General features: G+C 43.0%; 1 protein-coding gene across 1 annotated transcript; it reads right to left on the bottom strand.

Annotated features, from left to right (window-relative positions):
• Positions 1–766: 766 nt before the first annotated feature.
• On the bottom strand, positions 767–16571 carry zdhhc2 (zDHHC palmitoyltransferase 2; the record flags this gene model as incomplete). The annotated part of the gene is made up of 12 exons (XM_080527830.1): positions 767–807; positions 953–1068; positions 1344–1436; positions 2846–2972; positions 4193–4325; positions 4809–4929; positions 5195–5227; positions 5482–5551; positions 7356–7476; positions 10558–10652; positions 11883–11909; positions 16445–16571. 12 exons carry the CDS (start codon positions 16569–16571, stop codon positions 767–769), a joined length of 1104 nt encoding a protein of 367 aa, XP_080383956.1.
• Positions 16572–19427: the final 2856 nt, after the last annotated feature.

The following is a 19427-nucleotide window of genomic DNA, read 5'->3' as shown; positions in this document are numbered from 1 at the left end:
ATACAAAGTGCAAAAAACGCTCTGATTACACAACACTGTGCTTTTTCAGTTATAAACTTTAAAAAAAAAACATATCAGATTATTGGAATGCAACTTTAAACGTCCCATTAAAGACCCATTTTGTGTTTTTCATGCTCAATATTCAGTCTGCAAGTTACCAGTTTTCACTTTGTTCAATATTTTTCAAAAATGGAAATCACAATGTTTCCATAGAATTAAGATGTTCTGGTGCAATAACACTTTATACATAAATTCGCCCTCATACAGTACCTGTGTAGTAACACTGTAATAACAACGCGGTATTATGTTGTTATTGCATGGTAAATGGAGTTGAGAAGTTTGTGTTATTACATAGTGAAGTAAGTGGAGTATGTTATTTTACCGTGGTAATAACAGTGTTACTACACACTTATGGGGGTCTCTTTATGTATGTACGTACATTGTGTGACCCTATACAGTTGTTAATGATGATTGAGAGAGCTAAAACAGCAGTAAACAAAGCCCTTCTGAAGCAGCTACTAACTAGAGCAGTGTGTTATAGGAGAGATGATGGATTACCATGGTGTGTTACGACGACTGTACATTCTAACAGGCACTCGAAACACGTGGGGCCAGCAACCGAAGACCTGTGGGATTAAATAAACATCTGTGAAACATTCAGTTCAGAGTTTTGTTGATGATGATGATGATTCCTCTACAACTGATATACTTTTTCAACCAACCTATATTTCCAGGGACAAGCTCGTGTTCCACTTCCTCACTGTGACTATGTTTCATTCTCTATGGCCATCCCTGGGTTGCTTGTGCCTGGGGGGGGGGGGGCAAGAAATATGTCATTCGTTCTCACTGTGTCCTAAATTAGCTTCACATTCTGTATTTTAACACCTGGCCGGGCTTGTGAGAGCCCTACAAAGCCACCAGGTGAAGACAAACCACTGAGTTGACCGCTCACCTCTTTTCTCCTTGTCTTCTGGCCCGTCACCCTCTGTCCAGGAGGGTGCGCTGTTGAGCAGTCGACTCTGGGACTCCCGTAGCGGTTTGGCGGGGAACTGGTGGGTCTCTCCAACACTGCAAACCACAGGTGAAAAGGTCCTCAGCCATGATCCCATAATAAAAAGCAACACGTTCTTCAATTAAATGGGTTTTATTTGGAACAAACATTTCTCAGTATGCTACTAATATAAAAAAAAAACTAAAAACAACAACAGTCATTTGTTTCTCTGCGCATACAAACCATCTCTGTGTTGGAGTGAACCAGTGTATGAAGCAGCTCTAGGCAGGCCGTTGATGTTGAGTAAAGATGGCTACCTCTTTCCCTTTCTCTATGAGGGATGAACACTCACCCCTTGGTGGGGGGGCTGGGTCCACTAGGAGTAGAGGGCTGCTCAGGGTCCTGGTTCACCAGACAGGTTGGGAAGGTGCAGCCATCCCCCAGGCTGAACCGTCAACATACAAAAACAGAAGAAACAACACAACCCTGCCATTAAAGCTCCCTGCAGACAAACTGTTAGTTTAGTCCGACCACAGTATTACTAGCTTACTTAAATACAATGTCCAGAAGTTGTGATGCTATTTGTTTACCTCAAAATTGAGCTAAATGAAAATATAGATACAATGTGTGAATATGAAAACATGCAACAGATAAGGCCAGTGTGAGAAGTACCAGAGGTTTCACAACAGGCTAACTGAGCAGAGAGCAGGACGTCTTACAACAGGCTAACGGGTTAACTCTGAGCAGAGCAGGACGTTTTACAACAAAGTCTCCCCAAAAATATTTCAGAATAAAAGTCCCCCCCCAAAAAAAATCAGAATAAAAGTCCCCCCAAAAATATTTCAGAATAAAAGTCTGAATTTATTTTATTTCAGAATAAAAGTACCCCCCCAAAAATATTTCAGAATAAAAGTCCCCCCAAAAATATTTCAGAATAAAAGTCCCCCCCAAAATATTTCAGAATAAAAGTCCCCCCAAAATTATTTCTGAATAAAAGTCCCCCCAAAATTATTTCAGAATAAAAGTCCCCAAAACAATATTTCTGAATAAAAGTCCCCCCCCAACAATATTTCAGAATAAAAGTCTGATAAAAAAATATTTCTGAATAAAAGTCCCCCAAAAAATATTTCTGAATAAAAGTCCCCAAAAAAATATTTCTGAATAAAAGTCCCCCAAAAACTATTTCTGAATAAAAGTCCCAAAAAAATATTTCTGAATAAAAGTCCCCCAAAAATATTTCTGAATAAAAGTCCCAAAAAATAAATAAAAGCAAAATATCATACGGTTATTGTATCGTGAGTTACCCACCCCTAATGTGAACTGTGACCCGGCATTAAACATGTGGCTCACCTGTACAGAGAGGGCACGGAGGGTGTAATTGGCCCTGTCTGAATACTCTGAAATAGCACTTGATCTGAAATGACTACTGATTGACAGGTTACATTTCTGCCACATTGCTTTTACCTGTCCATGCTACAAATAAGTTAATAGTTGGAACCAATTCTCATCTACTATTAAATATAATGATTGATGTAATATAGCTAATGAACACAGTTTTTTAAGAAACGTGTGAACTGTAGCGATTTACACACAATCAACAGGCAACGGATCTTAGTTAGAAGTATTTTGTGAGAGAAATCTATGCGCCGCACAGCCGGCAACGGTAGGCAGGGCAAGTAAAAATGTAGATGGGGCAAGTAGATTTTAGAAGTACTTGCCCTGCAGGGGCAACACACCTTAGGGGAAAACACCTTAACGTCGAACCCTGAACAGGCTAACAGGCTAACTCTGAGCAGAGCAGGACGTTTTACAACAGGCTAACAGGCTAACTCTGAGCAGAGCAGGACGTTTTACCTGGAGAAAACAGGAAGTGGCCAGTATCTCCTTTCATCACCAAAGACCTGGCGGAAGTTCTTACTGAAGCCCAGGCTGAAGCCGTTCTTATCTGTCCCATGACGAAACGCTGGTGCACGAACAGCCTCTGAGAGAGAGAATACAATACAGCCCATTCAACATTGCACAGAAGACTATCGTTGAAGATATACCTGTTATCCATACTCCAAACCAGTAGATAAGGAGAACATTCACTTCATTGTCATAATATGTATTCATACTAAAGATGAATATAATATATTACAGCTGAGAGCTCGTAAATATCACAGGCCGTCTATTCTAGGTAAGTCTAGTTTCACAGCATTTCATCACTCAAATGTGTAGAAGAGAGGAACCTTATTGCATTGGTTTGTGGTTGCGCAGAGGTAAGACAAATGAACTGTTATCTAATAAAAAACACTGGTAAGAAACATTTTGAGACCTGATTAAATATATTTTAATAAGGGTTTAAGGGTTGTATCATGGGTGAAAGACTTGAAAAAAGGGGGATGGAGAGATACCGATATGTCATGTGTACCCGATCAAGTTTCCCACAACAGCAGAAAACACAGTCCTGCTCATAAAATGTACTGTAACTCTACCTAATTGAACCATCCTTAGTAAAAAGCACAAGAAAATCATCCATTCATCATCCACTTCATAAAATACACCGGTGCCAAAAAGCCTGAGAAGCCGACGGGTCTTTTGAAGACAGGATAGATTCTGGTCTCGCTCGCTGCGCTATCAAGTGAGACTTCTCTGTTTCTCAAAGGGCCTGTGCAGCCGGGGCTACCTTAACAGTGTCCGTTACTAAGCCTCTTACCCCTCTGAGTCCCTTGGTATTATAACACACTCCCTGGATAATCCACTCACTCCAATCTGAGACAAAGTGCACCACTGTGCGCACCGAATAAGAGACTGCCCAGTCAAGTAATGGTCCTGACAAAGAGCCTTATCAAATCACGGCACAGATGAGGGAATACATCTCTGTTCTTATTGGATGTGAAAAACAGAATAAAGTCCCCTTTTCCAGTCCAGAGAGTGGCTAGTGAGTAGGATAGTGAGTAGGCATCGATTGCATCAAGACTGTTAACTGTGTGTTATAGTAAGAAACCAGTAAGCTACCCGCAAAACAAACACTCACGCATGCCCGCATGTACGTATGTAGACACACACACACACACACACACACACACACACATACATACACACATACATACACACATACACACATACACACATACACACATACACACAGGCACACACACACAGGCACACACACACACAGACACAGACACAGACACACAAACACAAACACACACATCTTACCGAGAGTGGACCTGTTCCTGCAGACGAGCCAGCAATGATAGGCAAACAGTGCGGCCAGGCTGACGGAGAACATGGAAGAAGCGAAGAACAGGAACATGATGTGGAACTTAGCCTGGGTGTCTGGAAGGCCGTTCTGGGGGGGACAGCGGCCCACATGAACACAGAACATCAGAGTCATGTAGTACAACGTTCTATACGACCTCTGTATGGGAGTCGTTAGCTCATGACATGATAGCATGTGTTAGCTACGTACTATACTGCAGGTCCTAGGCTACTACACAACTAGTCTAAGGGGAGCTTAATCAATCAGTGTTCCACACCCTCTAATTCGATGTCACTGATTGGTTGATTGGCTCCTACCCAATATTCGTTCCAGCGCTCATGTGGTTCATGTCCACTCTTGCAGGCAAATCAGAACACCAGGACCATAACATGAAACAGTTATTTTCAGTTATCAACTAAGCTTTGATTTGCATTATGCTGTCATTGAAAAACAAGGACAGTGAGACATAAATATGACTGACTGGCAATACATCGTCATTAGAAACATACATCAACCCCCTCTGACTGATTTCAGAATGTGAATTATTCAAACGTTCGTGACGGACATACTTACCGTCCAGAATTTGATGAAGTACTGGAGATCCGTAAAGGTCACGAAGAGGCAGTAGAGTAACGAGTAGGAGAGGAAGAGCATGAAGAACTTGTAGTTGGAGAAGCCCACGCAGTTATTCACCCTGCCACAGACCAACACACGAGTGCAAAACATCGCGTCAATATCTGGCAACGTTTTAATATCCTCAGATAATTCAACAGTTGAACCTGGCTGTCTTGGAAAAGAATGGACGAAGCTATTTGCATCTCAAACTCTCTTTGGTCTCCGTCAGTAGATAGTCAATGTATCGGAGATGCAGTGGAGGCCGGTGGAGGTCCCGCCCTGTGTAACAAGCGTGTCCTCCGATTTCTGCCTCCACCAGCCTCCCCCGATGAGAGGGTACGTACCACGGGCAATGGTGATCCATCTTTAGGATGCATCTGAAAGGTAAGATAAGACAACATGGACAGAACTCAGTCACAGTGATCATACTGTATACTGCCTGTGTTATACCACTGTGTTAGTCTTAACATTTACATTTATGGCATTTAGCAGACGACTTTGTCCAAAGCGACTTACAACAATAAAAAAAAGTCTTTAATCAGATAAACTCGGTCAAACAACAGTAACATATTAAAACATAGGATATCTGTTTTCAGTGTATGCGGTAGAATATGATCAGACAGAGCCGTACTTATCACAGACGGAGCAGTGGTGACATCTATCAGGCTTGAGCAACTGGCAGCGATCACAGAAACGGATAGCTGAGGGGAGAGGAGACAGCATGTTCAATCAGACAGCAACAGGCATCCGCAGGCCAGCCTGTCTATCCCAAAGACCACTGACCCATAACATAGGGTTTGGATTGCGGGGGAGGCCAAGCCAGGCCATTTTAATTTGTCATAAGCTGCTCTGCAGGGAGAGTGTGCTGCTGGTATAGACGTTAGGCCCATGCGCTCTGTATTGTTATGTCTGTAACTACAGATAGGTCCAGAAATATTTGGACAGTGACACAATTTCTATAATTTTGGCTCTGTACGCCACCACAACGGATTTGAAACTAAACAATTGAGATGCAATTGAAGTGCAGAACAAAAATATTGTGAGAAACATTTAGGAATTAGCAACCATTTTTATACACAATCCCCTATTTTCAGGGCTCAAAGGTAATCGGACAAATTAACATAATCATAAATAAAATGTTAATTTGTAATACTTTGTTGAGAATCCTTTGCAGGCAAGTCGGGAACCCATGGACATCACCAAATGCTGGGTTTCCTCCTTTGTGATGCTTTGCCAGGTCTTTACTGCAGCTGTCTTCAGTTGTTGTTTGTTCGTGGGGCTTTCTGCCTTTAGTTTTGTCTTCAGAAAGTGAAATGCGATCGGGTTGAAATCAGGTGATTGACTCGACGATTGCAGAATATTTCACTTCTTTGCCTTAAAAACTCCTGGGTTGCTTATGCAGTATGTTTTGGGTCATTGTCCATCTGTACTGTGAAGCGCCATCCAATAAACATTGCTGAATTTGGCTGAAATTTGAGCAGACAGTATATCTCTAAACACTTCAGAATTCATCTGTCTGCTTCTGTCTTCTGTCACATCATCAAAAAACACTAGTGACCCAGTGCCATTGGAAGCCATGCATGCCCATGCCATCACACTGCATCCACCGTGTTTTACAGATGATGTGGTATGCTTTGGATCATGAGCCGTTCCTGTTCCAGAACTGGGCTGTTTTTTTTAATGTTTTTTGGCAAAGTCTAATCTGGTCTTTCTATTCTTGAGGCTTATGAATGGCTTGCACCTTGTGGTGAACTCTCTGTATTTGCTCTCGCGAAGTCTTCTCTTTATGGTAGACTTGAATAATTATATGCCTACCTCCAGGAGACTGTTCTTCACTTGGCTCGATGTTGTGAAGGGATTTACCATGTAAAGGATCCTGCGATCATCCACCACTGTTGTCTTCCATGGACGTCCAGACCTTTTTGTGGTGCCGAGCTCATTGAGAGCTCCGTTGACCACATATTGTGCGTTGACAACAGCATCCAAATGCAAATGCCACACTTGGAATCAACTCAACTTAATTGATAAAGAAATAACAATGGAATAGCTCACACAGGTCCATGAAACAGCTTTTGAGTCGATTGTCCAATTACTTTTGGTCCCTTGAAAAAGAGGGAGTGAATACCCTCAAATTAAAGCTGAGCCCATATTCATTATATACCGGTAAGTGTAACTTGAATATGTTTTGGTAAACAGCTAAAATAAAAAGAAATTCGGTCAGAGTCCAAATATATATGGACCTAATTGTATGTGAACAAATATTGACATGTTGTTTAGCATTGTAAATGAAATGTCAATATGTAATTAAGTGTATACCTTAATAAGTGTATACCATAGAAAATGGTGTAACCGATATAGCGCCTAATCAATTGGGATCTGTTATGCAACGGATGGATGGATGGAGATCAACCACAGGCCAACGTGGACATGTCCATCTCAAAGGCATGAGGCAAGCGTACAGTGGGTCATCACACAGGTTCACACAGGGCTGTGTAGGCGCTGTACCTCCAGACATGGTGCGGGTGTAGATGGGTAAATCCTTGGCTATCCTTCTCAGAACCTCCTGCTGAGATTCTCCCCGATCTTCACGCTCCAGCAGCTCTTTGTCGGAGTAGGACAGGTGGAACTGTGGGGGAGGAGAGACACAATCATCAGGCCGCATCCTGGACCTCTGGCACACAGAACCAATCATCAGGCAGCATCCTGTACCTCTGGCATACAGAACCAATCATCAGGCAGCGTCCTGGACCTCTGGCATACAGAACCAATCATCAGGCAGCATCCTGTACCTCTGGCATACAGAACCAATCATCAGGCAGCATCCTGTACCTCTGGCATACAGAACCAATCATCAGGCAGCACCCTGTACCTCTGGCATACAGAACCAATCATCAGGCAGCATCCTGTACCTCTGGCATACAGAACCAATCATCAGGCAGCACCCTGTACCTCTGGCATACAGAACCAATCATCAGGCAGCATCCTGTACCTCTGGCATACAGAACCAATCATCAGGCAGCGTCCTGTACCTCTGGCATACAGAACCAATCATCAGGCAGCATCCTGTACCTCTGCATACAGAACCATCAGGCAGCATCCTGTACCTCTGGCATACAGAACCAATCATCAGGCAGCATCCTGTACCTCTGCATACAGAACCAATCATCAGGCAGCATCCTGTACCTCTGGCATACAGAACCAATCATCAGGCAGCATCCTGTACCTCTGGCATACAGAACCAATCATCAGGCAGCGTCCTGTACCTCTGGCATACAGAACCAATCATCAGGCAGCATCCTGTACCTCTGGCATACAGAACCAATCATCAGGCAGCATCCTGTACCTCTGGCATACAGAACCAATCATCAGGCAGCATCCTGTACCTCTGGCATACAGAACCAATCATCAGGCAGCGTCCTGTACCTCTGGCATACAGCCCCGCACTGTAGGTCCAGCCTCTACGACTGACCAGTCTCATATATATATACAGTATATGGCATATACAGTAATGTGAAAAAGATAGGACACACATCTTTAAATGGACATTTGATCTTCATTTTAACAATTTTGAGAGTTGGAGGTTATATAATTAAACAAATGAAACAGAAAAAACTATTTAGGAAAAAGTTTGGACAAACACATTTATTACTACTTCAAATACCTAAAATTAGAATCAAGTGCACCGCATCAGGTGCAAATGATTAGAACATTGTTAGAGAGGATTTTGGAGGAGCCTGTCTTATTTAAACCTCAGATTTAAAAAAATATCTCTAAACAATTAGAAGTCAGCCATTCCACCGTCCGGAAAAGTATTTACAAGTGGAGAACATTTAAAACAACTGCCAACATGGCCATGTCATGCCGTCCTAGCAAGTTCAGCCCAAAAGCAGACCGCTAGATGCTTAAAGAAGTCCACAACAATCCTAAAATGTCATCGCGGGACCTACAGGTAGCTCTCGTCACTGTTGATGTACATGTACATGCAGTAGGAATTAGCATTAGAAGTAAAATGTTAATTGTTTTTGGTTCAATTATATCACCATTATAGATCTTGTTCGAAAGAAGATCAAATGTTGATATGTCCTTATTTCTTAAAAAATTCATGGGGTGTCCTACTTTTTTCACATGACTATACAGCATTTATACACTGCATGTGCTTCCCAATTGAGAATCTGAATCTGAATCTGATTTATTGCCACAGAGGTTTTCACATACAAGGAATTTGTTTTGGTCTGGTGGTGCAAAACAATAAACAAATTGCAAGGACAAAAACATCAGTGTAAAAAATAAATAATAGAGATGAAAAATGATTTCCAAGAATAGTGCAGTGTGACATGAGAATAGTGCAGTGTGACATGAGAATAGTGCAGTGTGACTGTTTGGTGTCAGTGGAGATAACAGTCAGGGTCAGTGGGAGTCCCGGTGGGGGTCAGTGGGGGTCCCGGGCCTCGTTAAGGAGGCCAACTGCAGTCGGAAAGAAACTGTTTTAGTGTCATGAGGTTTTGGTCCTGATGAACCGTAGCCTCCTGCTAGTGGGGAATGATTCACAGAGTTTGTGTCCAGGGCGGGAGGGGTGGGGGGTGGGGTGGGGTGGGAGGGGTCGGCCACATTCTGTCCTGCCCGCCCCAGGGCCCTGGAGGGATGCAAGTCCTGGAGGAATGGATCATAGCACATTTTCTAGCCTGGGATATATATTTCCAATATACATTTCATTTGTTTTCTCTCTTGTTTGTATTGAGGCACATGCATTTTAACATGTACAGTGTGTGTGCACTGCAAAAAGTCAGCTCTAAAAAACAAAAACAAAAATGGGGGAAATATTACTTAAAATAAGTAAAATGATCTGCCAACAGAACAGGAAAATTTCACTTGCCAAGATTTTCTTAAATATAGTAAAATATATCTAGTATAGTCAGACAAAAACAAGCATGTATTGGATTACTTTAGATTTCCTTTTTGCAGTGTGTGCCACAGCACATTATAAGGCCAGTGGTCTACAGTACAATGTGTGTAGCTCTGGATGTTGAAGGTCTGCAGTGTTGTTTGTCACAAGGTTGATTCCAGCCTGTAGGGCTAAGTCATGTGCACTTCTCTCCCTCTGCCCTTTGCCTCTGATTGCTCGCGCCTGAGCAGGCAGATTGGAAGCAGAGTCGCTACCCTGCTAGCCTCTTCTGCTTTATTCATGTGAGGCAATCAGGTGTTGTATAATTGAAAGCTAAAGGCTTGCAACTTTGACATTAACAAACAACATGGCACACAGGAGGCATCACTTTTACTACAACATCCCAACCACGGAGCCATCTAACTACAGTATTTCGTCTTATGAAGAGGGTAAATATGGATATTCGGTTACCTGAATATTAAGTCTTCCCCTCCGTAGCACTAATGGAAACAGCACTGGGAGGTGGCTTTTTTGAGTGTTGTCTAAGATGTATAGATTCAACAACAAGCAGTGAACTGCCGTGGTCAGGAGCAGATCCATTACAGTGCTCCCTCAGGCAGTAATGGAGGAATACAATAGTACACTAAATGATACACTCAATCACTGAGGGAGGCTCTAACCTACTTCTGCACCCTCCTTGTGCCTCATCATCCACACTTGTGTTATAGTGTGTGGGGATGTGATCAGACATACTCACGCACGCACGCACGCTCACACGCACGCACACACACACACAAACAAACACCCACACACTCACTCACTCACCTCTTTCAGGGGATTCATGGGTGCGGTGAAGATGGTCTGCCAGTAGGCCCACACAAACAGGATGAAAATGACATGGTACGCCAGCAGGTACACAACTGGGAATAGAGAGAAGACACAATACTGTACAACTCACATTTATGCAAACAGTCATCTGCTTAATCGGCGGCACAATTTCAACAAAGACCTCCCTGTTTCACGGGCGGTCATACTTTTATGACATCAAACAGATCACAAGGAGAAGTGTGGGGCTGCTGGACGGGTCCCAAAGGAGTCGTTACAATCATGAAACTTCTGTCATTCAGGGGAGGGATTTATTCAGCATTCCCTTCTTTAAAACGGTCTACAGTCAAAAAGAATAATAGTTTCCAAATGGATTAGAGTTTAAAACAAAGATGAGCTCTACGCTTGTCTCCGTTAAGGCCCAGGATCATGAACATCGTTCATCTTCCTTAAAATGCACACCTCCAGTTCCATCATGGTAACATCCTCCTTGATGCTTGGCCTCCAGGGGAGGCTAGTAGAGGTAGAAATTGGAGGACTGGCTCATTGTAATGCATTGAATGGAATGAGCAATGGTATCACATGTTTTGATTCCCTTCCTCATTCCATTCCATGCATTACATTGAGCCAGTCCTCCGATTTCTGCCTCCATCAGCCTCCCCTGTTGGCCTCTCCTACCTCTGTGATTGTATTGATAACAGACACCGCCCTGGACCAATCAGCAGTGATTGGTAAGTTGTTAGGCAGGCCCTTTAACAGGTCCACTTCCTCAAGCCTACAACGGGACTAACCACCTGAGCAGCAGCTCTGACTGATGGCCACTGAAAGCCAGGAGTGATACTAGATAAGCTTCCACCTCAGGGCTGTTAATCATTAGACTTATAACTCTCAGTGCTGCTAGGATTCACATAGCAGTCACACAGGCCGGCACTCTGTCTGGCCACCCATTACAGTGTTCATCATATGTGACACGGTCTGGACAATCGGTCCGCAAGTCGGCATCCGATTTAATGCTTGGACTTTTTTTCCGAAAAATGTAAACACTTTTCAGCGTTGTCGAAAATCAATGACACACTCGCTAGTCAACTAACACAGCTTGTTTTGTGAGCCTGCTAACAATGTAGTGTTATAATAGAATCCATTGCATTGCAGTAATTTGGCTTGACTAGCGAGTTCGTGTCGTGATTTTCAACGCTGAAATGTATTTCCGTGTTTCAAAATAAAAGTCAGAACGTTTTGATTGGTTGCCGACTTGCGGCCCAAATGACCAGACCATGTCACGTATGTGTTCAACAACAACAGTACAGCAGGTTCAGAGCACTTACTCTTTTCCCCAATGTTGTCGATGGATTCTGAAAAGAGAAGATGAAAACGTGCAGTCATATCTCTGTTGAAGTACGCTTCCAATGTTGACCTTGAAAGAGCAGGTCACTCCCTCTACATATCACGATTGTGAGTCAACTTCAGGGAGTGAAAAAGAAGTCAGTGTTTATCAACATCAAGTGAATATACTTACCTATACTGTACCATACCTGAAAACAAGTCATGGAAGTGCTTGTACATGTCTTGTTAGCTTTGGCGCCACTGAATTTATTCATGGGTTTAGCGACAGTAAAACAGAGGATATGCCTATTAGGCTTATTTTCTCCTTGATGTGCTGTCACACATAATGCTGTGATATCAACGCTCTCAGCATGCACCACATCAAAGTGATGTGGGAAAAAAAAGGAAAAAAACTAAATTTTGGTCATTGTTTTGCCATTTTATATGAAAAAGCATTACTGTGCATTAACTCAATAGCACTGAAAACAAAAGTAGCATCCTGCACAGTCTCTCTGTGAATGCTGACTCTGGCAGCTGACCCACGGCACGGGCAGACAAAGCTTCTGACTTCATGCCAGCATCAGCACCCTGACACAGGGTCAACACCCCGACACACATGACCGACGCCCCAGAAACGTAGCATCAACACCTGGACACACACATGAACAGCAGCACCCTCACGCTCACCTCATTATATGCACAGCAGCAGCAGCGCATATAAGCCTGGAATAACCCTAACGGTTTAAACATGGCCTTTCTGTGGAAGTGAACTCGGGTTAAGTATTTTGTCATGATTTCATTTTTAGCGAATTCCCACCACGGCGAAGAAGCGTGGCTCGGAAACGTGCGGTGTGCAAGCACTAGGCCAACGCCTATGTGTCAAGTGTTTTTCCTGATCTTTGTTTCGGGTAAAGTTCTGGTCCACCAGACCTTCCAAGCAATGGCCAAACGTTTCTGGGAACGTGATTAACACACCCCAACAAACAGGGACAGAACTTAGCAGCAACAACAACTGTACAACCAGTAGGAGGCAGAAATCAGAGTAGCGGTATCTGTTCTATCATTCTGTAGTTCCATGCATTACAATGAGCCCATCCTCCGATTTCTACCACCATCAGTCTCCCCTGACCCCAACAGACACTGCACCTAGCCTAATATCCACAAACAGTACCAGGGCACACAGGACCAGTTCCCTGACCGTCATGAAAAGTATCCTACACACATCTAATACATATTACATAATATCATCCATCACACAGGATTATTGTAGCTCTATGTAGCACAGTATAGAGTTTTATAGAGAGTGCTCACACACACACTCAGAAGGCACTGAGGAAAGGTGAGCCAAGTAGCTGGAACAAGGCATACAGCCAAAAAGCCTGCGTGTGTGTGTGCGTGTGTGCGTGTGTGCATGTGTGCGTGTGTGCATGTGTGCGTGTGTGTGTGTGTGTGTGTGTGTGTGTATGTGAGTGTGTGTGTATGTGTGTGTGTGTGTGTGTGTGTGTGTGTGTGTGTGTGTGTCTGTGTGTGTATGGGTGTGTGCCAGTACCTTGCTGTGACATTGTAACAGAGCCAAGATCTGGGTCACAGTCAGGGACTTCACAGGTTACTGGAACCATCTCTCATTCAACACTAGACTTCACTAGACTTTTTAATTAAACACGGATCGGATCATAAAGAATCTTTTGGATCTTAGAGGCTGGAGGGTAGGTGGACGTGTGTGTGTGTGTGTGTGTGTGTGTCGGCCTGTGTGTGTGTGTGTGTGTGTGTGTGTGTGTGTGTGTGTGTGTGTGTGTGTGTGTGTGTGTGTGTGTGTGTTGGAAATGGCACTTGAGCCATATGCCATAATACAATTTCAACCGGTGCTGGGCATTAAATTAGGAAAGAATAAATTAAACACTGACTACTCAAATCTGTCCAAGGGTCATTCCAACAAACCCACCACAACCCACAAAAAATGTTCAAGATATTTTCTATAGATGGTGTTTAGTCATTTTATGAGAAGCGAGAAACTGGGTCAAGTGCAGATTGCTTGGGGTGACTTAAAACAATGGGATTAACTCCGCTGAACTAAAGGGATCAGCTGACAACACAGACTCACAATTATCTCTACACTCCCTCAGACCACCTGTTGGCCTTGGGCAACAATCGTTCTCTGTCTGTCTGGTTGGCTTATTCTTGATAGACAAATGTTGCAACAGTGAAAAGCAACAGTGAAAAGCCTCATATGTCTTATCTTTGTCATTTTACAGACAGTACAACGAACACATAACCACAACACATTCATCATAACAGAGTAACGAGCATGCCTACAGTAACTGAGAGCTGGAGGACGGACCAGCAGCATGGGTCTCTTCCAGACAGTGTTTACCTCACAGAGCAGGAAACAGTGGTGTTTGTCCCACTTAGAGGCAGCAGGCACAGCGGTAACTCTAGAGGTTGTCCCCTTGTGCAGCTAGTGGTGATGACTGGGCTCTCAGCGAGGTGAGCTCAAAGACATGAGCAGGGCAGCACAGATCTCACCTGGGCCGGGCCCTGCGCTGCTACTGCAGCAGGGGAGAGAGCCAGGAGGATCCCTTCCCTCCATACAGACATGGACAACATGGGACATGGATCACCCTTCGTGGGGAGATTACCTCCACATGAGCTGACGGGTTGAATAATGGCATTGATACGGTCAACACTAAACACCAACACCAACACTAACATTAACACAAAATTGCCAAGCGCATCGAATTGTGTTGATTAGATGATCCAGACCCCCAAAAAAATCTTCAAGCAATATTTCTGTCAAAATGTGGAGTGACATTGATATGGCTACAGACTAGGCACAGACTCTGCAAACAGAGAACTGAACGACAAAAGCACTGAACACACATGACAGCCACACCCAAACACAACCACTGTATGAAGGTCCATTGGGTCTGTGAGATGCCACAAAAAAAACAGTGTCCAGTTGCAGGGCAGGGTTAGCTTCTCCTAACCTCTCCTGTGGTCTGACAGCCTGCCAAGCCCGACAGCGCAACCAGAGGGGCAGTCCACGGACTCCTCTGGGACAGAAACAGATCTTGATCTCAGAAAATAGTAATTAATTATTTAGGTCAATTCTATATTTGCTAAAGAAGAGATCTCACATTGAAATCTTTAAAGAGCGGCATATTGAAAGTCACATGAAAGAAAATGCATGGCTATATGAGTCAGAGTGACTATATAGAGCAGAAAGGATGGCTGCTTGTGTGGTGCTGAAGCATCTGCTGATCACAGTGGTAGCTGTGGATGGGAGCATCATAAACCCTTAGGCAATCAATCTTTGCACACAGCTGCATGAAGTATAGTAGGCCTAATCTGTATATACAGGAAACGGATAGAGCATAACATCAATCTACCAAACCCATCCTTGGAAGGTGATCTGGAGAGGAAGACATATGGAGGTGGATTGATTTGTCACAGTCATATAAATGTCAAAGTGAAGCACAACTTGGAAGTTCTACATCTATTGCTACAATACAGGTGTACAGTAGGTCGTTCATCTTACTCAGGGCTTGCTTCTTGCATAGGTGTTTGGATATATGAATGTAATAAATGGTTCAGACGAGGTTTACGGTGCTGTAGTTTGTTTCACATCAAACATAGTTTGAAAAGAAACATGTAGTCCCTGTCTGACTGACATAGTAGTCTCTTCTAGTCACATGATGAAAAACTCAATCCAAATCCCCCAAACAACCATAGACACTGGCGGCCTCAGGGGGGGCAGGGGGGGCGATCGCCCCTCCTGGTGCCCCCACGGTTGAAAAACATCTCTCTTAAGTGCCCTTTTGAGTGGCAAAAATGAGAGGATGTGCCCTATTGGTGCCCCTCCAATGGACTAAACTAGACCATGTGGCCCCACAGTTGAAAAACTTTGCACTAAAGTGCCCTTTTGAGTGGCAAAATTAGAGGATGTGCCCTATTGGCTGCCCTTCCAATGGTCTAAACTTGACCATGTGCACTGATGGGGTCCCATGTTGTGCAGTAGGTGCCCTTTTTTTCTTTTCGCCCCTGCCCTTCAAACAGCCTGAGTCCACCACTGACCATAGACACTCACTATCTGCCGTATAATCACATTTGCCCTCCTTTGAATGTGCTGTCTGTGACTCAACAGTTTTTTAGGCTACTATCCTATTAAAATTGACATGTATCCAGATTAACTTTGCCTTTTAAACCATACACCGTGCTGCTGTCACCATGCATTACTACACAGTAGCTCTGCGTTCAAAATCTGTCTGGACCTAAATGAGTGAAATGCAGAAATGCACCAGAGAAGCAAGAACAACACATGGAGAAGCACTGCAGGGATTCCACACACACACACACACACACACACACACACACACACACACACACACACGCACACACACACGCGCGCACGCACACACACGCACACACACACACACACACACACACACACACACACACACACACACACACACACACACACACACACACACACACACACACCCTCCTGTCATCAGCAGTCCAGTTCATACCACACACACAGGCATGGGAGTTAGTTAGTTCTCCTTACCTATGCAAAGCTGGACCACAAAGGCGTAGTACGACCAAGCCACTATGAGGGTGATAAACAGAACCGGGATCCAATACACAACTCTCTGACAGCTCCTCTTGACACTGCGCGAGCCCGACGGCGCCATATTTCTATTTAGTCACCATTTGTTTGGCACTAAGTTTTGTTTTCTGTCGTTCTGTCTGTCACTCTGTCACTGCATCTTTGATGATCAATCGCGTCTGGTCGACAGGAGGACGCAGCGCTGACTGCCCAGCCTCCACCTCCGTTTTGCAGCCCCGGCGCGCCGCCGCTCGTCCCTGTGTGCGGAGTAAAAAAGCGCCACCCCCCTTTCACCAAGTTGCCATGACGTTAATGGGACGCTGCGAAACATATTATTGTTTTAATATTTTCGATGAAGCTTTCTATAAGATGCGAATAAAACATGTGCACATTTAAATGTCAAGCGTTTCGATAAAGTCCTACTTCTAGAATATGACTTGATTAATACCAAATATTTATATTTATAATTTATATTTATATGTATAGCATAGCATAGAGTACAGCACAGTGTTTTATTTGTATTGTATAGTATAGTGAACAGTGTATATAGCCTTTATTTATGTAAACCAGCTCTTTTCCCTTCTTGTTTTTAGTATTCTTTTTTTTCCTAGCACCAGGGGAGCCACCCCTCCCAAATTTCGTTGTATGGTACCTGACCTGTACTATATTAATGACAATAAAGACCATTAATTCATTAATTCATTTGTCTTTATTCAATATGATTCATGAATGTGCATAGGTGACTAGTTCATTAGTGATGTCTTTGAGAGCAGAACCTACACCAACCTACTGTATATGTTTCACAAGTTTTCTTCTGAGACATGTGCTACATAGTCAGCCCTTAATTAGCTGACATGTGTGACAACACCAACCGAATTATTGACATTTCTGAGGTCAAGCAAGTCATGCAGTGTGTGGGAGAAAGGAAGAGAGAGAGAGAGAGAGAGAGAGAGAGAGAGAGAGAGAGAGAGAGAGAGAGAGAGAGAGAGAGAGACAGAGAGAGAGAGAGAGAGAGAGAGAGAGAGAGAGAGAGAGAGAGAGAGCAACAATTGTCTTGAAAACAAAAATGACACAAAGCCATTGATTGTTTTGTTTTTTAAATCTTTATTCCCCAACTCAATGTAACAATAGATCTGCAAATATGATATGTATATTATACAGTAGATAAGAGCCTTTTAGAAAATGTCTCTAAGCACATAAGGCTTCCACAATTATTAAAGAGGTAGTCTAAAGGAGAGATCTACTAAACCCTTCAACATTACTTGCACAATAGCTTCCATTATCATGAAAAGGAAGTAGGCTAAGTAAACAAATCTATTGGTTTAACTGAATGTGTTTGATTTGTTTGTTTGATTTGTTTATTTGATTTGTTGCCCAGGTTGGGCACAACCAATCAAAGTCACTATTCAATCAGCATGTTTTTTCTTGGAAAACCTACTATAAAATACCTGTGAATAAACAATTTTAATGTACTCAACTATTTCATCATGGCTTTGTTATTTTTTGCATATTTTATTTGCATATTAATTTAAATTCCATATGAGTCATCCCTGTCAGTGGTATAAAAATGGAGTTCACATTGTTTATCCAGTATAAAGGGAATGCAACCACCATTACAATACATTATTGATAGAGTTAACTCCCTTTCTTCAAACAACGAAGCACAGAGATACAAGCCCATTGGAGACATGGTAGCTCTGGTAGTGATGAAGAGTTAGCTGCAGGCCTGTGAACAGTGGACAGAGAGATGCTGTCCCCTGGGTAAGCTGATCTGTGCAGTGGGCTGCAGACAGGCTCGGAGAAAGTATGTTAGCAATGCAGCCACTGTACAGACAGATTATCAGGCTTAGGACTGGGAGAGAATCACTCTGAACAATACACACCGCCAGAGCAGCAGACAGCCAACAACAACACAGGTTTGACCCTTTTTTAAAGCATGCAAATAAGACTGAGTGGTAAACAAACAAATCAATAAATGTATAAATAAATAGGTAAATATTGATTCTGTGAAAACATCAGCTCTTATGAACAAACAGTATGATATGTATTAAACAGTATGATATGTATTAGAGATGTATGTAAAGGACCTAAACAGTCGTTACATGATTCAATGACCAAGAAGTCAAGAGTACAATCTAGTCGAAAAAAATAAAAAAGCGCATTTCTATCTATAACAGATGTAAAGCTTACCAACACTTCAGCTATTTGAATTACTTGTATTATCTATTATTATATTATTATTTTAGGTTGGGTAATTTTTATTTTCTAATGTCAATATTTCACCAGGGACACTTAGAGCGACTTCCCAACTAGGCTTACAGCATTGTATTGACTATGCTACGTTACTGTGTATGTGTCCCTGTCTCATCTTCACATTGACTGCAGTGAGCTTCTTCTTTATGGGGAGTGGGTTCTGTCCCACAGGTGTGTCCAGATGGTGGGAAGACACGGCGGCGTGGGATATTCACCTGACGACATCAGAAAAAGGGAAAGTTCTGGTCATGCCATACAAGGACAGATATCGCACATGAAGCAGCTACACAATCCTACCTGGGATTGACAAAATGAAAAACACGACTCGGAATAAAAAAACAGAACTGCTGAGAGGATTCTTGTCTCATGGCACGACTTCTCTGTGTCCTCCGGCCTTGCCTGGAAAAGCACCGTTTTCCATCTGATTACAGCAAAATCGCAGCACTTAAAGAACAGTGTACAGTATGTGTTCTCTACCTCTATCTCTCTATCCTGTACAAAATACACTTGTAGACAAGATACTCTTGTTTTATCTTTGATACCCAGGCCAAAAAAAAACACACAGATCAGGTTGTACAGTAAATGGACTCTTGTGTTTGATTCGGAGAGACTATTGAAGCCTTGTTGGAGACTAGTGCATTTCCTTTGAAACATTCATAGGGGTTTAAATTGGTCACTGCTTCTGTAT

This window comes from Nansenia antarctica (genome assembly GCF_963989245.1).
Source record: "Nansenia antarctica genome assembly, chromosome: 3".
NCBI lineage: Eukaryota > Metazoa > Chordata > Actinopteri > Argentiniformes > Microstomatidae > Nansenia > Nansenia antarctica.
The sequence above is the reverse complement of the archived record's forward strand: the minus strand, read 5'-3'. Positions and strand labels throughout refer to the sequence as shown.